The sequence below is a fragment of the Panthera onca genome, chromosome A1 (genome assembly GCF_046562875.1).
Source record: "Panthera onca isolate mPanOnc1 chromosome A1, mPanOnc1 haplotype 2, whole genome shotgun sequence".
Classification (NCBI taxonomy): domain Eukaryota; kingdom Metazoa; phylum Chordata; class Mammalia; order Carnivora; family Felidae; genus Panthera; species Panthera onca.
This window is the reverse complement of record NC_138339.1, coordinates 131,080,931-131,099,252: the sequence shown is the minus strand read 5'-3', so window position 1 is coordinate 131,099,252 and position 18,322 is coordinate 131,080,931. Positions and strand designations below refer to the sequence as shown.

The following is an 18,322-nucleotide window of genomic DNA, read 5'->3' as shown; positions in this document are numbered from 1 at the left end:
ATGTGAAAAGTTTAAGAAGTCAAATAGTGTTACACAGAAACTAATAGATGTCTACTTCTTTCTACATACTTCCAACTCCTGCTCCCCAGAGATAAGTGCTTTTAGTCATTTTAGCTATTTTCATATTTACTTCCATGTTTCTAAATAACATGTTTAAACTGCTATTCATTGGGTTTTTTTTCTCTTTGAGGATAATTATTTACTGACTTTTAACAATGGAAGTTAAGGACCAAGCTAAGCTCCCTCCTTATACCTTAGTCTTCTTGTTATATAAATTTTGGTGTATCAGTTTTCATTTTTGATATTACTATGACTGTATAAAATTGTCCACAGTTGAGTCCTCTACTATATGATTACATTGCCTTTCTTTTCTAATTCTTTGTTTTTCTTGAAATTAATAATTTTGTTTTTATTATCATTGGTTAGTTTCCTACTTATCTGTTCCCAAATTCAGTTTGATTTTTTTTCCTAGGAACATCTTTTCTAGAGCAGTTCATCCTTGGCTGTAGTCTAGACTCTTTTCCAGGGTGGGCACACAAATGCTGACATGTATTTGTCCTCCACCATCATCTCTGTGTTGGATCACCTGTCTCACTGGTTCCCATGTTTTTTCTTTTGTAGTTCATCCCCTTGTGAAGCATTTGCATTTTTGAAAATGTCTGTTTGCCTTTGTAGTTAGGTGATAGTTTAGCTATGTATGGTATCTTGAGCTGGACATTTTTTTTTTTTTTTCAAAGCTTGAAAATCTTAAACCATTGTCTTCTCATAATGATGTTATTTAGAAGTCAAGTGCCAGTCTGATTTTCTGTTTTTTATCTGTGAGTTGTTTTTTATCTTTGAGATTTTCCTTTTTTTTTTTTTTTTTTTTTTAGCATTGTGCTGAACTTATATCATGATGTCCTATCGTATGGGTTTTGTGTTGGGTACTTGGTGAAACTTTATCAATCTAGTATCTCAAGTGCCTTAGTTGGTGATATTTTCTTAATTTTCTCCCCCTTTTAATTTCTTTTGTCTGTTTTCTCTGTTCCTTCTTGTTGGAAATCCTATTAATGTAATTATTGGTTCATCTAGATTATGCTCTTAATTTTCTTTCTTTTCTCCCCTCAGTTTCTACCTCTGAATTTTTATTCTACTTCTCAACCGTTTTTCTTAACTTAATATTTGCTATCACTCATTTGCTATCTGAGAGCTTTTGGGAATTTTCTGAATGTTTCTTTGTTAATTTACTATACCTTCTTTTTATTGTTACGATGTCTTTGCAGTCACTTTGTTTCTGAGTAAGTTCATTGTGATGGTTTGGTTTTTGTTTTATTTATTTATTATTTGTTTATTATTTATTTATTTTATTTATTTATTTTTTGCTACATGTTTCTTGTTTCTGTTTTGGTGTCTGTCTTTGATGTTTGGTAAATATATGTAAATATTTAAAACCATTCCTAGCACACAGGATATACTCAGTAAATAAATATTAGGTATTTTGTCTAGTGAATAAGCTAGAGGAAAGGAGGGAACGGGGGCAGAGTGACAAATCTGTGTTAAGTAGTCTAAGCTAAATGATGACCCAACTACAGAGGCAGGTAGACATTTTCAAAAATGCAAATGCTCTACCACAAGAAGATGAAATTTAAAAATGTTCAGGGATGGAGAATATCGAAAACATTAGAGAGACATTCCTAAGGTTTCCACATGAAAAGTAATGTAGACTTAAAGAATCACCTAAAGATTTCAAGCTTGAGAAATTCAGTGTCTCCTATTCTCTGAAATTAAGAAGACAGGAGAAAAAGCAATATTGGGGGAACAGGATTGAGTATGTTTTTAGATTTGAGAAGTGCGAAGTAGACTTAGTTTAACACTAAAGACTCTACATAGTCTGTCTTCTACCCAAATGTCAGGCTTTGTTCTCTATTTCTTTAACATAGCCTTAGAATATTCATTAGTCTCAGTATTCTGCTTCTCTTTTGGGAAATCACAATCACACTTTGTTAAATTATCTGTAACATCTTGCTTCTTGGTCTCTTAAGATACATACCAGGTTCATGAGTTTGTGTATGTGTGTGTAAAACTTTAAGAACAGATGAAGTCCTCAATATGTTAAGAAAAGTGAGAATACAAACCAGACTGACAAAGTTTGTTAGTAGTTGATAGTATACTGGTTTTGACAGGGGGATTATTAACTTTTTGACCATCCCTTGTTTTTTCCAAGAACTTGGTATTATTTTTTAAATAAAGCTATTTTTTTTTATTTAAAGATAAATAATGAAGGGAAAGTTATTTTGGCAAACCCTCATTTTCACCAGCTACTTTGAAATATAGGGGCACCTGGGTGGCTCAGTCGGTTAAGCGTCTGACTTCAGCTCAGGTCATGATCTTGTAGTCTGTGAGTTCGAGCCCCACGTTGGGCTCTGTGCTGACAGCTCAGAGCCTGGAGCCTTCTTCAGAGTCTGTCTCCCTCTCTCTCTGCCCTTTCCCTGCTCCTGCTCTCTCCCTCTGTCTCAAAAATAAATAAAAACATTTTTAAAAAAGAAAAATAGTCTAAGTAACAAACAGGAAAGAAATACTGTTGAATCCTTGTAATTATATAAAATGTGAATTTTTTTTCTTTTGAGATCTGAATTCTAATTTTTTTTCTTTTACAGGTTTTACAGCTCTTTAAAACATTACACAGGACCAGACAACAGGTTTTTAAAAATGATACCAGAGCATTAGAAGGTAGGTTTACTTTTTGCTCCTTTGGAGTAAGTGCATTCTTCACATGGCTACTAATATATCCAAGAAAACTTGTATGGTCAAGACCCATCTTAGAGAGTGATCTTCACTATCTCTCCCCTAATGTTGTTATGTTTTGTAAAGATTAGTTTACGCTTCTTTGAGGCATATCTTCTTAAAAAATTTTTAAAGATCAAGTTCTTACAAAAAAATCAGAATTTCAATATGATCCTTTGCTTGCTTTATGTTCGAGCCATTAAACTTACTCCTCTATTATATAATCCCATTTTCACACTCTTGGACCAGATACTATCATATAGTTAATGCCTTGTTTCATGCTCAAAGTGATAGTAGTGCTGAAAGAGAACCTATCCCAAACGATTATAATTTAGTATTTCACTGTTTTAAGTGGCTTCTTATCTGGAAATCAGAGCTCTAAAGCTTAGTTTCTATGTTGGTCATGTTCAGTATCTATCTTAATATATTTCTAAAACTCTTTGAGAGGGCACTTAGATAGTGTCCTCACTGTTCCCCAGGAATTCAAGTTTTTGTAATTCACCAAAAATAATTTCTTGAATATTAAAGTGTATACTTCATTTTGTATATACTTTACCAAATTCATTTAATCCTACATCCCTGTGAGTTACTATTATAATTTCTGTTTTCTTCAGATGACAAAATTGATAAAATGTGAAAGAATTTCTCCCACATCGTATTTAGTGAGAGGTACAATTGGAATTTAGCCTAAGCAGTTTGGGTGCAAAGCCCAAATCTTCACCATCTTATGTATTGAAATATATCAAGCAGCTTTTCTGGCTGTTCTCCATCAGCAGCATATTTTTGTTACTTTAAGTGTTTTCGAGTGACATAAGAATAGTTAACCTCACATAATTACTAAGCACTTTACATGGGTTGCTCTATTAAATGTTCACAGCATCAATAAGGCAGTTGTTAGATTAGACTAAATTTTGCTATAATGATGCCAAGTGTCAGTGGTGTACATGAACAAAAGGTTTATCACTCACTTTACATGTTAGCCAAGACACTTATATATATATTTTGTTCCTATGTCTTTGTCTGTGTGTGTGTGTGTGTGTATGGTTTAACATGCTTTATATATTGAGTTTTGCCATTTTAAAGCATTTTAATTGTAATTTTTAGATTTATGGAAAAAAGCATTAAATGAGATTTATTAGAGTCTAGTGGCTGGAGGTACACAAATGAAACTGGAAGTAAAAAGCAGAAAACAAAAATATTAGAGCATTAAGAATGTATTCAGTTTAATTAGAAATTTGCCAGCCTGTCAAAAGCTCTCCAAGACACTTGTTTAATAAATATCTTGGTTTTTTTATCATTTGTTTTACATGAGGCAAAACGATCTCGACTACTAGAGAAGTAGTCATTCATAATGAATAACCTATAAATTCTTGGGGCAGGAATTATAAATTAGAAAAGAAATAATTGTATATATATTTTTCTTTCTCTAGCAGCCAGAATAAAGATAAATGAAGAATTCAAAAGTAATAAAAGTGAAACTTCTCCCAAGAAAATAGAAGAGGTACAGTAATTGAGTCTTTCATTTATGACAAAGCCCTTATATGTTTTCTTAGCCACTAGAGAAAATGATGAAAATAGAGCGGTTATATGAAATAAAAAATTATTACTTGATAGTTAAAGGCATCACAACTATATCTATAGTTCACTTGTTTGGTATGGCTCACCTCTTCAGGCTCATCTGCCTACACCCCTAAGAACAAGTTTCTGGCTGAAAAGAACATGGATGTAGCTATGGTCAGAGCAAGAGCAGCTGAACCAATCCAGAAACCCACAGAAATTCTATCTTCACCTAAGGCAAGTGACTGAAACTAAGGAGAATAAATATTAAGACTGCAGATAGAACTTCTCTATTCATTTAGCTCAACTAGAGGCTTTTTTTTTTTTAATTCCTGTCTTGGCAGTGAAAGTTAATCAGCCAGTTTGTGAACTCTTCTTGTTTTGCCTTTTAGTCACTTGTTCTAGTTGAAGACAGTCCGTCTACTGACACTAATCTATGAACTTCCTAATACTCCCAGTACATATTCATTTTAAAAAATGCACAATGATTTATTGTTTAAACTCATATTGCATATACATACATATTGTCTCTGTTTTTAACTTCCCAAGTATTTCTTTATCTCATTTTGTATAAATGTAGGGAAAGAACCCTTAGGAAGAAAACAAAAAAATGGAAAATTATTTGCAGGGCAGTTATAATTCCAAGAATTGGTTTGGTTTAATAAAATCTACCTGTTAACTTTTTTTTTTTTTTTTTTTACTTAAAATGCATTTATTTTCAGTAGAGAAAAATACTATTTTTAGAATAGTAAATATCTATAATGATCAAATTAATGAGACAAAATGAGGTAGCTTGAGTATTTCTATCCCTGTAATATAAAGGGAAAGATTTCACTTAGCCATTTGATAGGGCAAACAGGGACTTTGTAATTTTTTTCATGGCAGAAGTTAAGATGACATCATAAGTGATGACTTGAAGAGAGGGTAATGGATGTATACAAAAGTTTGTACCATTTGCTATTCAGTAGACTGATTACTAAGAATGTGGTAATTGTTTTTTAATTTTGAAATCATGGTAAAAAAATTTTAAATTGAAGTCTGTTTATGTCAACTGGGAGATGACCTACAGTCTTCTAAATTTATTTTACTTGTGAAGCACTAATTTAGCATTAAGCAGTATAGAAATTAGATATTTGTTATATACAAATATATATTTTGTATGTTTTGTAATTCTGCATCTGTTAAATATTTAGTGGTTCTTAGATTATCACGTTGTTGTGTATTAGAGCATTAATGAAATCTTGATGCCAAAAGGAATTTTATGCATCTTTTACACCAGCAGTTCTCAACTCTTTGATCTCAAGACCCTTTTACTTTCTTAAAAGTTGAGGACCCCAAAGTGCTGTTCATGTGGTGTCTCTTTCACTATTTACCATAGTAGAAATTAAAACTGAGATATTTTTGAAATATATATTTATTGTCTAAAAATAAGCTCATTACACATTAACAGATATACTGTTTATGGAAAATAACCATATTTTCAAAAAATTTAGTGAGAATATTGTTTTATATTTTGCAAATCTCTTTAAAGTCTGGCTTAATAGCAGTCAGCTAAATTCTCATATCTGCTTCCTCATTCAGTCCAGTGCAGTGTTTTTTAGGTTGAAGTATATGAAGGGGTACCTGGGTGGCTCAGTCAGTTAAGCGTCGGACTTCAGCTCACCTCATGATCTTACAGTTTGTGAGTTTAAGCCTCACATCGGACTCTTTGCTGTCAGCACAGAGCCTGCTTCAGATCCTCTGTCTCCCTCTCTGCCTCTCCCCTGTGTGCATGCTCTCTCTCTCTCAAAAATGAATAAACATAAAAAATAAATAAAGAAAATTCAGCCTTACACAGATATGTAGTTGGAAAAGTGTCAGAGTACAGAGTAACATTTTCAAATAAATTGAATATTCTTTGATACTACACCTCAACAGTTTGTAAATTTCTTTAAAGGTTAGTTGCACTGTGGAACTCTGTTACCTGTTAGGCCAATGGGTGGAGAGAAGTAGGTAGATAAATAGATGCTTTTTTTTTTTTTTTTTTGGCTCCTGGATTGTACAGACCACCTCTTGCTCATCCTCTCTGATTTCCCCGTATCCCTGTTCCTCATCTAACTTTATTTCCAGCATTAGACCTATGATTCAACTCAGTTTATGCACCTCCAATAGATGAGAACACCCATATTTTTCCTTTCTCTTGCCAGGTCCCTTCTCAGGTTTGTTGAGAGGTGAGTGTTTGCTCTAACACACCCTTCTCCGTATCCGTTAATGGCAACTCCCTCCTTTTAATGCTCAGACCAAAAACCTTGGTCAACCTCTTTCTTGATTGCTTTCTTTCACACTTATATCCAACCTGTCAGACAGTTTTGTTGTCTTAACCTTCAAAATACATCCAGAATTCTACCACTTCTCATTCTCCCCATCATTACCTCCTAGTTCAAGCCACCATCATCTCTCACTGGATTATTACAAAAGCCTCCTAGTAGGTATCCCTGCTTTCACCCTAACTCCCTAGAGCCTATTCCTCAACACTTTTAAAAGAAGATTGTTTTATTTTTATTTATTTTTATTTTATTTTATTTTTTTATTAAGTAGACTTCACACCCAGTGTAGAGCCCAACATAGGGCTGGAATTCACGACCCTGAGATCAAGACCTGAGCTGGGATCAGAGTCAGATACTTAACCAACTGAACTACTCAGGTGCCCCAGATTGAGCCTTTTAAAATATATAAAGGTGTATCTCATCACTCTTGTACTCAAAAACCCTCATAGCTTCTCATCCCAAAGTAAAAACTAAAGTCCTTACCATGGCCTGTAAGACTGTATCATCTGACTCCTGTTAACTCCCCACTTCAGCTCACCCTCTCTCTCCTGCTCTTCCAGTCTCAGTGTGTTCTTTGAGAGCACTGGAATTCACCAAGAACTTTCCTGTCTTACGGCATTTATGCTTTTGCTTCTTCCTAGGATATTCTTCTCCAGCGTGGCCTCAAGTCTTGATTTAGTAGACCAATATATTTAATATGTCTTTCTCTTGGAATGGATCTTTTACCCATGCATGATTTTGTAACATCGTGCACCATTGACTTGGAAAATACAGGTTCACTAAGTAATGCATACCTTCCAAATGTTGACATAGTTCAATATGTAATGTTTTAAAATTATATTTATTAATGTTAATATCCATCTCATAAGTAAAGTTTCTAAGTATTGGGAAACTATCAAGCTCATGGTGGCAGATACAATTTCCCTAGAATTCTAATTTGTTCTTGAAAATTTGAATTTTGTCATTGTCAGCAAATAAAATAGAGTCCACTTACTCATTTTCAAGAAAATGTTTTCCAAATACCCAGGTCTGAATAATCATAGTTTGTCTGTCTGTGGTTCATTCAGGTCAAAATGGTAGTCCATGGAGAAAATTCTACTTTTGCTATAACTCAAACAATGCAGAAAGCTCTAGTGTCATGAAAATCATTTTGACTTCATGGTGTCTGAAAGACTTTCAAGGTACCTTAAGGGTCCACGACTTTACAAATCATTGTTCTAGTCCATTTCTTCATTTTGCATATGATAAATTCTGAAACTCAGAGTAGGTAATTAACTCAAGGCCTAATACTTAATGATAGAGCCAGATTTGGAATCCAAGTATTCTGACTTCTAATTCAGTATCATTTCTGTTGTTTATAGTACATCCAACTCTATAAAAGAAAGACTCAGCCGTCTCCTGAAGAACACAGCATTTACTCTTTTATTTAAGTTTATTTATTTTGAGAGCAAGAGAGGGTGAGAGAGAATCCCACACAGGCTCTGCAGAGCAGAGCTTGATGCCAGGCTCAATCCCATGAACTGTGAGATCATGATCTGAGCTGAAATCAAAAGTTGGATGCTTAACAGACTAAGCCACCCAGGCACCCCAAAAACAGCTTTTTTAAAAAAAATTTATTTTAATTTTATTTTAGAGACAAAGCAGAGGAGAGGGGCAGAGGGGAAGAGAGAATCTTAAGCAGGCTCCACACTGTTAGTGGAGCCTGATGTGGCTCAGTCTCATGACCATGTGATCATGATGTGAGCCGAAATGAAGAGCCAAGGGCTCAACCAACCGAGTCACCGAGGAGCCCCCCAAAACAGCATTTTTAACATATAAAATACACATTCAAGAAAAAATAATCTATTTTGGAACAAAATTTGGAATGGTTGGATAAAAGTTCAAAGTACACACATGTCTATATTCTCTACACTTGGAATAGTTTTTAAAAGTTAAAGGCAGTATTACCTAAAAACAACTAAACAGTATACCTACGGTTTTCAAAATCATTGCATTCTATATGGACCATTGGAAAAAAAAAAAACACCCAGAGGATTTACTATGTTTGGTTTTCTTAACAGCTAATAAAAATAGGTTCCGACGTTGAATTGTTACTCAGAACATCTGTTGTACAAGGTATTCATACAGACCACAATACACTGAGTAAGTAAAACTAAAAATGTTTTCTGACTTCTATGTGTTTTAAACTATTGAGCAGTTGCAGTGCTTTTAATGCTTAATAATAAAGCAACTTGATTTTGCCAGACAATGTGGTATATCCTGTATACATTTGTTTGTTTTTTATAAATTTTATTTTTTTTATTTTTTTTTAATTTTTTTACATGTTTATTATTATTATTATTTTTTTTTTTTTTGAGAGAAAGAGAGAAAGAGAGACAGAGTGTGAGTGAGGTAGGGGCAGAAAGAGAGGGAGAGACAGAATCCAAAGCAGGCTCCAGGCTCCAAGCTGTCAGCCCATGTCAGAGCCTGACATAGGGCTCGAATTCATAAACCATGAGATCATGACCTGAGCCGAAGTCGGAAGCTTACAAACTGAGCCACCCAGGTGCTCCTATCCTGTATGTATTTGTAAGGCTAGTGTTTAAAATGCCAGATTATGAAACTTTATTTTACCAGATTTTTTTTCTTTTTCTTTTTTAAATTTATTTTTTCTGTTTAATCTTAACTACTGGTTATATTATAGAACTATAGTTACAAAAACAGTATGACTATTTTTTCATCATATTTATTTGATGTTCTTAACAATTGTATTATCAGTTATCACCTACTTAGACTGTTTATCTTTTATTCTCTGGTTAGAGTTATTTTAATTTAGAAGAGTTGGTATTATAGAAAATGGAAATACAGTTGAGGATCCTCCATTATACCTCCAGATACCTCATAGGGCTTCAGCAGAATTTTCATTTCACATTATATTTTGTTCTCATTCCCTAAAATATCTTTGAGGACGACAACAACAACAACAACAACAAGAGATGACATTCAAATTTTTGAAAATGTTTTCTTTTTCTTTAATTAAAAAAAAAAAAAAAAGGGAGAGGGGCAGAGCAGGGAAGAGAGAGAGTATCTTAAGCAAGCTCCACACTCAGTGTGGAGCCAAACACAGGTCTTGCTCCCTTGGCCCTGGGATCATGACCTGAGCCAAAATCAAGAGTCAGATCCTAAATTGACTGAGCCACCCAGGTGTCCCAAGGTTTCTTTTTCTTTCTTTCTTTTTTTTTTCTTAAGTAATCTCAAAGTATAACATACAATCAGAAAAGTGCTCAATTATAGATATACAGCCAGGGAATTTTCACAGAGTAAAATAACCATGTAATCACCATACAAAGTAAGGTATTTCATAATATTACCAGTATTCCCCTAACTCCTCATGTCCCTTCCAGATACCCGCTTCTAATAAGCTAACCACTATCCTTACTATTAATACTATAGATTTTTAATTTAGTAAAATAAAATGTTTGAACTTTATATAAATGGATTCGTAAAGGATTACTATTTTGTCTGGCTTTTTTCAACACTGCATTTGTGACATTAATCTATTTTGTTGTGTATAACATTTCTATGAATACTGTTGGAACATATCACAGTTTATCCATGCTGTTGTTCATTTGTGTTGTTTCTAATTCTTAATGTGTAATGACTGTTGATTCCTTGAACATAACTGGATGTGCCTTTTAGTTCAAAATTTATAAATATATGAAAAATTTATGTGTGTGTGGGTATACACACGCACACACACACACACCAACACCACACTCACACACACACGCATATACATAGTTGACCCTTGAGCAGTGCAGGGGTAGGGGTGCTGACTACATTAGAAAATTCATGTGTAACTTTTGACTACCCAAAACCTTAACTACTAATAGCTTGCTGTTAGTAAGAAGCCTTACCGATAACATAAACACATATGTTATAGTATCATATACTATGGTCTTACAGTAAAGTAAGCTTGAGAAAATAAAACATTATATTATAAGGAAAATACATTTATAGTACTGTACTGTATCGAAAAAATGAATGTATGATACTCCTAACCAGTTTTCCAAATTAGTTAGGCTAATTTACACTTCCAGCAGCAGTGTCTAGGACCTCAGGGTGCTTCATATCCTCACCAACACTTGGTAATCTACACCTCTTTAAGCACCCTTTCTGGTGATTGTGTTATGGTATTTGCATTGTGATTTTAATTTGCATTTCTTTGGTGACTAATAAAGTACTAGCACCCTTTCAGTTGTTAAGTGGCCATTTGGATATTCTTTTATGAAGTGACTGGTCAAATCTTTTTCCCCTTTTTCCAAGGGGTTAGCTGCCTTTTTATTACTGATTTGAAGGAATTCTTTGTATATTCTGAATATACATTCTTAGATCTATGTATTACAAGAATCTTTTACTTAATGGCTTGCCTTTGGTTTTGGTAATGTTGCCTTTTGATGAGAAGTTCGTAATTTTAATGTAATCCAGTTTGTCTGTTTTTTCATTTATGGTTGATACTTTTCTGTCCTGTTTAAAAAATCTTTGTGTGTCTCAAGCAAGGTCATGAAGAGATATTCCTATGCTTTGTTCCAAAAGCTTTAATGTTTGATCTTTTCCATTTGGTTGTTTATATCACCTGGAGTTGGGTTTTGTATATGGTATGAGCTAGGGGGTCAAGATTTTTTTTTAGTTGAAGCATAGTTGACACAATGTTAGTTTCCGTTTTACAACATAGTGATTTGATAACTCTGTCCATGCTATGCTAACCCCAATGTAGCAACCATTCATCACAACACACTATTACACTACCATTGACTATATTCCCTATTATTTACCTTTAATCCTTGTGACTTACTCCATAACTAGAAGCCTGTACCTCCCATTCCCTTTCACCCCTTGTTGCCCATTTCCCCACTACTCTCCTTTCTGGCAACCACCGGTTTGTTCTCTGTATTTATAGGTCTCTTTATGCTTTTTTTGTTCATTGCTGTGTGTTTTTGGTTTGGTTTGGTTTGGTTTACATAGAAGTGAAATCATTTGGTGTTTGTCACAATGTTTTTACATGTGAATGTCCAATTGATCGAGCATTTATAGAGAAGACCACTTTTTCCCCACTGTACTGCAGGATTACTTTTGTTATAAAGTAAAATGACTATATATGCTTTCAATTGTTTCTGAACTTCATAATCTCTGCAATTAGTTTTTCTATCGATCCATCATATGCTTTAATGTCTTGATTATTACAGTCTCATAGTAAGTCTTGGTATTTAGTAATTTAAGCCCTATAAAGCTTTAAAGTTATTTTTAAGTTCATGAGGATTTATCAGAAATTATTAGATCTGAGTTGTATTCATAAGGGCAATAAATATAGTAAAAAAAAAAATGCAAAACATAAAATTTGCATTACTCTAAATTGCAAATTTTAATCATTACCTTTAATCTTAATAATGATCTTTAGAGCTTTTGTGTAGTATAGCCAACATTTTATACAGGTAGTCCCTTCTAAATGTTATTATTTGAATAAAATAATATTTATTTATATGAATAAAAATTAAGTTATTTCAAACATTTAAATTGGATATATTTCAAATGCCTGGTTTTAGATGTGATAATACTGGTTTAAATTTCTTTTGATTTTTTGGTTTTCTTTATAATTTAATTTTCCCACAAGATTGAAATTTTTGAGCCTTTCATGGTAATTAGCATATAGTGCTATATTATCTTAAGAATGGCCTCATCATTCTTTCTATTAAGAGATATATGGGTCTCTTTTTCCTACTTTGTGCCTATGTCCAAGATATAACAAATTGGATTATTTAATCTACTTTAAAGTTATTTTAAGCAAATATCTCCACAAATTTTAGCAGTGTTTGTACTGGTATATAGAAATGAATTAAGATTTTGCTACTTGGCTAAAAAGTACTGTGTTGAACAGATGCAGTGGGAATAGGCAACTTTGTCTTGTTCATGATCTTAGAGGAAGAGCTTTCTGTTTTTTTTTTACCATTGACTATGATGTTATGGGCTTGTCCTATGTGACTTTTATTATGTTGGGGTGTGTTTCTACTACAGCAGTTTTGCTGAGAGTTTTTAATCATGACTGCATGTTGAATTTTGTTGAATCCTTTTTCTGCATCTTTTGCATTGATTCTATGATTCTTTTTTATTCTTCATTTTGTTAATGTGGTGTATCACAGTATTTTGCAGCTGTTGAACCATCTTTGCATCCCTGGTATAAATTCCACTTGATTGTCAAATTCTACTTAATCCACTTGATACATGATTCTTTTCATGTGTTGTTGAATTTGATTTGCTAATATTTCGTTGACGATTTTGCATCTGTTTTCATCAAAGATATTGACCTCTGATTTTCTTTTCTTGTAGTGTCCTTGTCTAGTTTTGGTATCAGAGTAATGCTGGCTTCATAAAATGAGTTTGAAAGTATTACTTCCTCTTTTGTTTCATTTACTTATTTATTTATTTTTAATCTTGACCTAAATTTTTATTTGGGCCATAAATAAGTTAAAGGATTTTATTTTAAGAAATTATTGTTTTGGGGATATCTGGGAGGCTCAGTCAGTTAAGCATCTGACTTCTGCCCGGGTCTTGATCTCACAGTTCATGAGTTCAAGTCCTGCAACAGGTGAGCTTGAGCTCCGCTTAAAGTGAGGTTCTGCCCTACTTTGGGTGAGCTCCACTTCTCTCTCTCTCTCTCTCTCTCTCTCTCTGCCCATTGTGGGATTGTCTCTCTCTCTCTCTCTCTCTCTCTCTCTCTCTGCCCCTCCCTCACTTGCACCCTCTCTCTCTCAAAAAATAAATAAAATAAAGTGATTAAAAAAAAAAGAAATTACTTTTTTGGGGGCACCTGTGTGACTCAGTCAGTGTCTCACTTTGGCTCAGGTCATGATCTCATGGTTAATGAGTTCGAGCCCCACATTAGGCTTGCTGCTTTCAGTGCATAGCTCACTTTGGATCCTCTGTCCCTCTCTCTTTCTGCCCTTCCCCACTTGTGCTCTCTCCCTCTCAAAAATAAATAAAACATTAAAAAAAAGAAATTACTCTTTAACTGATAAATTTCATATGACCATAATAAGGTTTTTAGGGGCCTCTAAAGTACAGGAAATAAATCATGGTCTCGATGTAGTTCTTTTTCAAGATCTGACAACTTCAATAAACTTAATGTTGTTATGGCACATTGATATCTAACATAGAGAACAAAGTCAAGGATTTTATAATCAGTAAAGAAACATTACAGTGAAAAATAGTGTACAGCATGTAAATCTGCCTCTTATATATTTGTCCTAATGAAAGTGCTAGCAGTTACTTTAGAAAAATTCTATTGTAGGGCACCTTTTGATTCCAAAGGTTACCTAATAAGGTGAATTGGGTTAAGGGATGGAGTAATGAATATTTGACAAGTTTTCTGGTTATTTACCACTTTCTGAATTGCTCATTTTGTTTCAGAAATTTCCATCTCAGTGAGTTCTAAATTTCCATTATAGAATCTAGAAAATTCAGGGGCTCCTGGATGGCTCAGTCATTTAAGTGGCCGACTTTGGCTCAGGTCATGATTTCATGGTTTGTGGGTTTGGGCCCTATGTTGGGCTTTATGGTAACAGCTTGGAGGCTGGAGCCTGCTTCAAATTCTGTATCTCCCTCTTTCTCTGCTCCTCTCCTACTCATATTCTGTCTCTCTCTGTCTCTGAAAAATAAACATTAAAAAAAATTTTTTTATAAGAATCTGGAAAATTCAGTTCCTTGGTTTTCTTTGAAGTTCAGTCATGGAAGGGCACCTGGGTGGCTCAGTCGGTTAAGCATCTGACTTTAGCTCAGGTCATGATCTCATAGCTTGTGGGTTTGAGCCTCAGGCTGTATGCTGACAGCTTAGAGCTGCTTTGGATTCTGTGTCTCCCTCTCTCTCTGCCCTTCCCCACTCGTGCTCTGTCTCTCTTAAAAATAAATAGATGTTAAAAAAAAAAATAAAGTTCAGGCATGGAATTTGACATAGGTGCAGTACATTCACTCATACTCAGAAATGAACTTGAGAAAAGATGGTTGGCATACAATCTGTTTTGCTGGCAGTAATGGCAGAGTCAATTTACTGATTCAGAAGTGGCACTGGTGTGGTGGCAGAAGCAGATGTAGTAAAATTTAGTTTCCAGCAGCATCTGAAATGTAGCATCTTTTGTTCCATGGTGATAGAAGTGATGGCAGTTTCTTGTAGGGGCCAACAGGCAGCAGCAGTTTTCATCATCAAGCCAGTTTTGTGGTATGGATTTGTACATTGTTCCTGGAAGCTTAGCCTTAAGCACGCCTGATTCTTAAGCCCTTACAATAATTGCATGAGTTAGACCAAAAACCTTTTTAATAAATGCCTTTTCTGCTTAATCAGCCAGAGTCAGCTTCTGTTACTTTTAACTAAGAACAACAGAAGTTGTTACCAAAAGTGAGGTGCTGTGCGATTAGTTGAATGGAAGGCACAGACACAGGTGGATATGACTGTTATGGATCTCACCTTTACAGTCTTTAGGCTGGTGGCCTTTGTTATGTAGTGATGAAACATGAGGTAAGTGCCTCGTAGTGTTTCTTGAAACACACCAAGTACCAGCTGAAGCTATAGGAATAAGAGAAATAACCAGAATGTCATGGTGTTCTGGTTATATCTTCCTGCTTTCAGCAGAATATTGAAAAAGAATGAATGCAGATTAAGCTAGTTGCTACGAAGCAAAGATGGAAGGAAGTGCTGTTTTGCTAAGGGCACTTTTCTGTCTGTGTCCTGATGGAGAATCCTATACTTTAGATTTAGAGTCTTGCAGTGTTGAAGATGAGAATTGCTCTTACCTACTAACACTATAGCCAATACAAGCCGGGGCTTTTGAGTTCTGACATGAAATAAGATCCTTGCCTCAAGCCATTCTCATTTGTCAGGCAAAGATCAGATATACAGTGCATTTACTCACTGGAGCCTATAGTTTTTCATTACTTTAAGAAATATGCATTAGGGGCACCTGGGTGGCTCAGTCGGTTAAGCGGCCGACTTCGGCTCAGGTCATGATCTCACGGTCCGTGAGTTCGAGCCCCGCGTCGGGCTCTGTGCTGACAGCTCAGAGCCTGGAGCCTGTTTCAGATTCTGTGTCTCCCTCTCTCTCTGCCCCTCCCCTGTTCATGCTCTGTCTCTCTCTGTCTCAAAAATAAATAAATGTTAAAAAAAATTAAAAAAAAAAAAAAAAGAAATAGGCATTAATCTAAGGATTGGGGAATGGGCAGAACGTAGAGGCCATTACCAAAGAATGAAAATCTTCATGCTTAAAAACCTATGACTACCTATACATGGAAATGACTAGAAAAAAAAAATAAATTTGGAGCTTATAAAGTTTTTAAATGAATTATATTGCCAAGAAACCCCAAGTCTGGCTAGCTCACTTTAACTCTTAAGGCCATCCCTGGACCCTTGAACACATATCAATAGCAAGTGGATTGTGAAAGCTTCACAGTCTCAACGAAGAGGATCTTCCCCAGTATCCCACCTCTGGACAAGGATGCCCCTAGCATACGGAACCAGGAGCCTTGAAGAAGAGAGGACAGGAGAAGGTCTTTTAGTCTCCCACAAAACAGGATAGGTGCTGCCAGATTGGCTAACTAGGGAATATATCGCTTGGCAAAAGCAAGAAGTCCTTGCTCTTCCTGTCCAGCAGGATTTAGGATTTGCTGTGGTACAGTGACTGCTGTGTTTCCTATTCCAGTTTTTCATTGCTGTGTCTATACTACCATGTGAGCCCTGGGTAGACCTAAGGGAAAGACTAGTACATCAGCCAGAAATACTTGATTTAAACCTGGTGGATAAGACTTTGGGGGTTGTAAATGGATATATTCTGTGTATGCACCAAAGGGTATATATTCATGTTGTGTAGACAGGAGGGTGGACCACTTGTATTCACTATCCATTCCTTCTTACTAGCTGAAAACTTTTGTTCAGGGTGCAGTGTGCCAAGACAAAAAAAAAAAAAAAAAGGTTATTTCTCAGGCGACAGGACACCTTTCTGGCCAACATAAGCAGTTGTGTACTGGATGCTGCTTGCAAGAAAGCTATTGTTTTCCTGTTAAAAAGTCATAAACCAACCTAGCTCTCACCTTTTGCCCTTTTCCCTTCTCCTTGCCTGGAGAGCAGATGTGATGTCACAGCAGCAGTAAAGACAAAAACCACGCATGAAGGATATAGCACAACAGGAATGTAAAAAGAGCCTGGCTTCTTAGTGGTAGTAAAGACCCGTAGTAGCCCAGGACTGCCTTAATTCGTATTTCTTGATATGTGAGAAAATTAAATCTCTTACTTTTTTAAACTACTGTTTGTTGTACTTTTGGTTAATGTCTTTTCCACCAGACTGTAGACTCTTTGAAGCTGAATAGGCTTTTTTTTTTTTAAATTGAAGTATAATTGACATATAACATTATTAGTTTCATTTCTACAACATGATTCCATATTTGTACATATGGCAAAATGACCACCACAATAAGTCTAGTTAATGTCTGTCCTCTACATAGTTACAAATTGTTTTTCTTGAGATAAGGACTTTTAAGATGTACTCTTAGTAGCTTTCAAATACAGTATTATTAACTATTGTTACCATGCTGTCCTGAAAAGACTATTATATATTCATCTCTGCATCTTCATTTCATGATGTAATGTTCAGCATAAAATAGGCACATATATGTTTGATAAGTGAAACAATTTATTGCCATTGTTACTAAGTTAAAACCTAATCTATAATTTGCTCTCTGGTGATATCTCCCAAGATTTGGTAAAAGCAGATGAGATATAAAATATTTATTTAACTGGTTTTCATTTCAGTAAGCCACATTTACGACCTGGCTCATAAGAACATTATTTTTAGTTAGATCAGTTATATTTTCCTTTCGAATTAAATTTATTTTAGTGACACCTTTTAGAAATTTTTTTTTTAGTAATTCAAATTTACAGAAAAGATGCAAGAGAAGTTGAAGGGTATGGATACTTCCTTTACTGAAATTTCACAAATGCTAACATTTACCACATTTGCTTTATTATTCCTCCCTCATTTTTTTTCCTGGATGTTCTGACAGTACATTGCAGACATAATGCCTCTTTACCCCCAAATGATCATTTTTTTTTTTTTTAATTTTTTTCAACGTTTTTTATTTATTTTTGGGACAGAGAGAGACAGAGCATGAACGGGGGAGGGGCAGAGAGAGAGGGAGACACAGAATCTGAAACAGGCTCCAGGCTCCGAGCCATCAGCCCAGAGCCTGACGCGGGGCTCGAACTCACAGACCGCGAGATCGTGACCTGGCTGAAGTCGGACGCTTAACCGACTGCGCCACCCAGGCGCCCCTCAAATGATCATTTTTAAAATCATGATAGCCCGCTAAGATTATATTTGGAGAAAGAGTGTATTTCTTAAAAATACTTTCATACATATTTGCTAAACTTGCAAGGAGATTCTCTTATAAAACCACAGTATAATTATCAAAACCACAATATTAACATTGATACAACTGTATCATTTGCATGTTTTCATTTGTCCTAACTTGTCTTCCATACCAGAAGAAAAAAATTTTCCTTCTGGTCTAGGATCCATTGAGGATCACACAAATAGCATTTAGTCACCATGTTTTTTAGTCTTAATCTGAAGCAATTCCTCAATCTTTCTTTCTTTCATGACCATGATTTTTTTTGAGAG

The 18,322-nt window shown here is 34.9% G+C and overlaps 1 protein-coding gene across 3 annotated transcripts in view; it reads left to right on the top strand.

Moving 5' to 3' along the window:
• LYRM7 (LYR motif containing 7) overlaps window positions 1–18,322 on the top strand; it is a 63,704-nt gene that overhangs the window by 10,072 nt on the left and 35,310 nt on the right. For 2 of the 3 annotated variants that reach the window (XM_060637886.2, XM_060637884.3), the window contains exons 2-4: window positions 2,637–2,709; window positions 4,194–4,264; window positions 8,687–8,768. In XM_060637886.2, the coding sequence (XP_060493869.1) occupies window positions 2,637–2,709; window positions 4,194–4,264; window positions 8,687–8,768 (226 nt within the window). Of the gene's footprint in view, window positions 1–2,636; window positions 2,710–4,193; window positions 4,265–8,686; window positions 8,769–16,773; window positions 16,877–18,322 lie in introns of those variants that run through there. The other variant, XM_078451298.2, reaches the window with a different exon arrangement.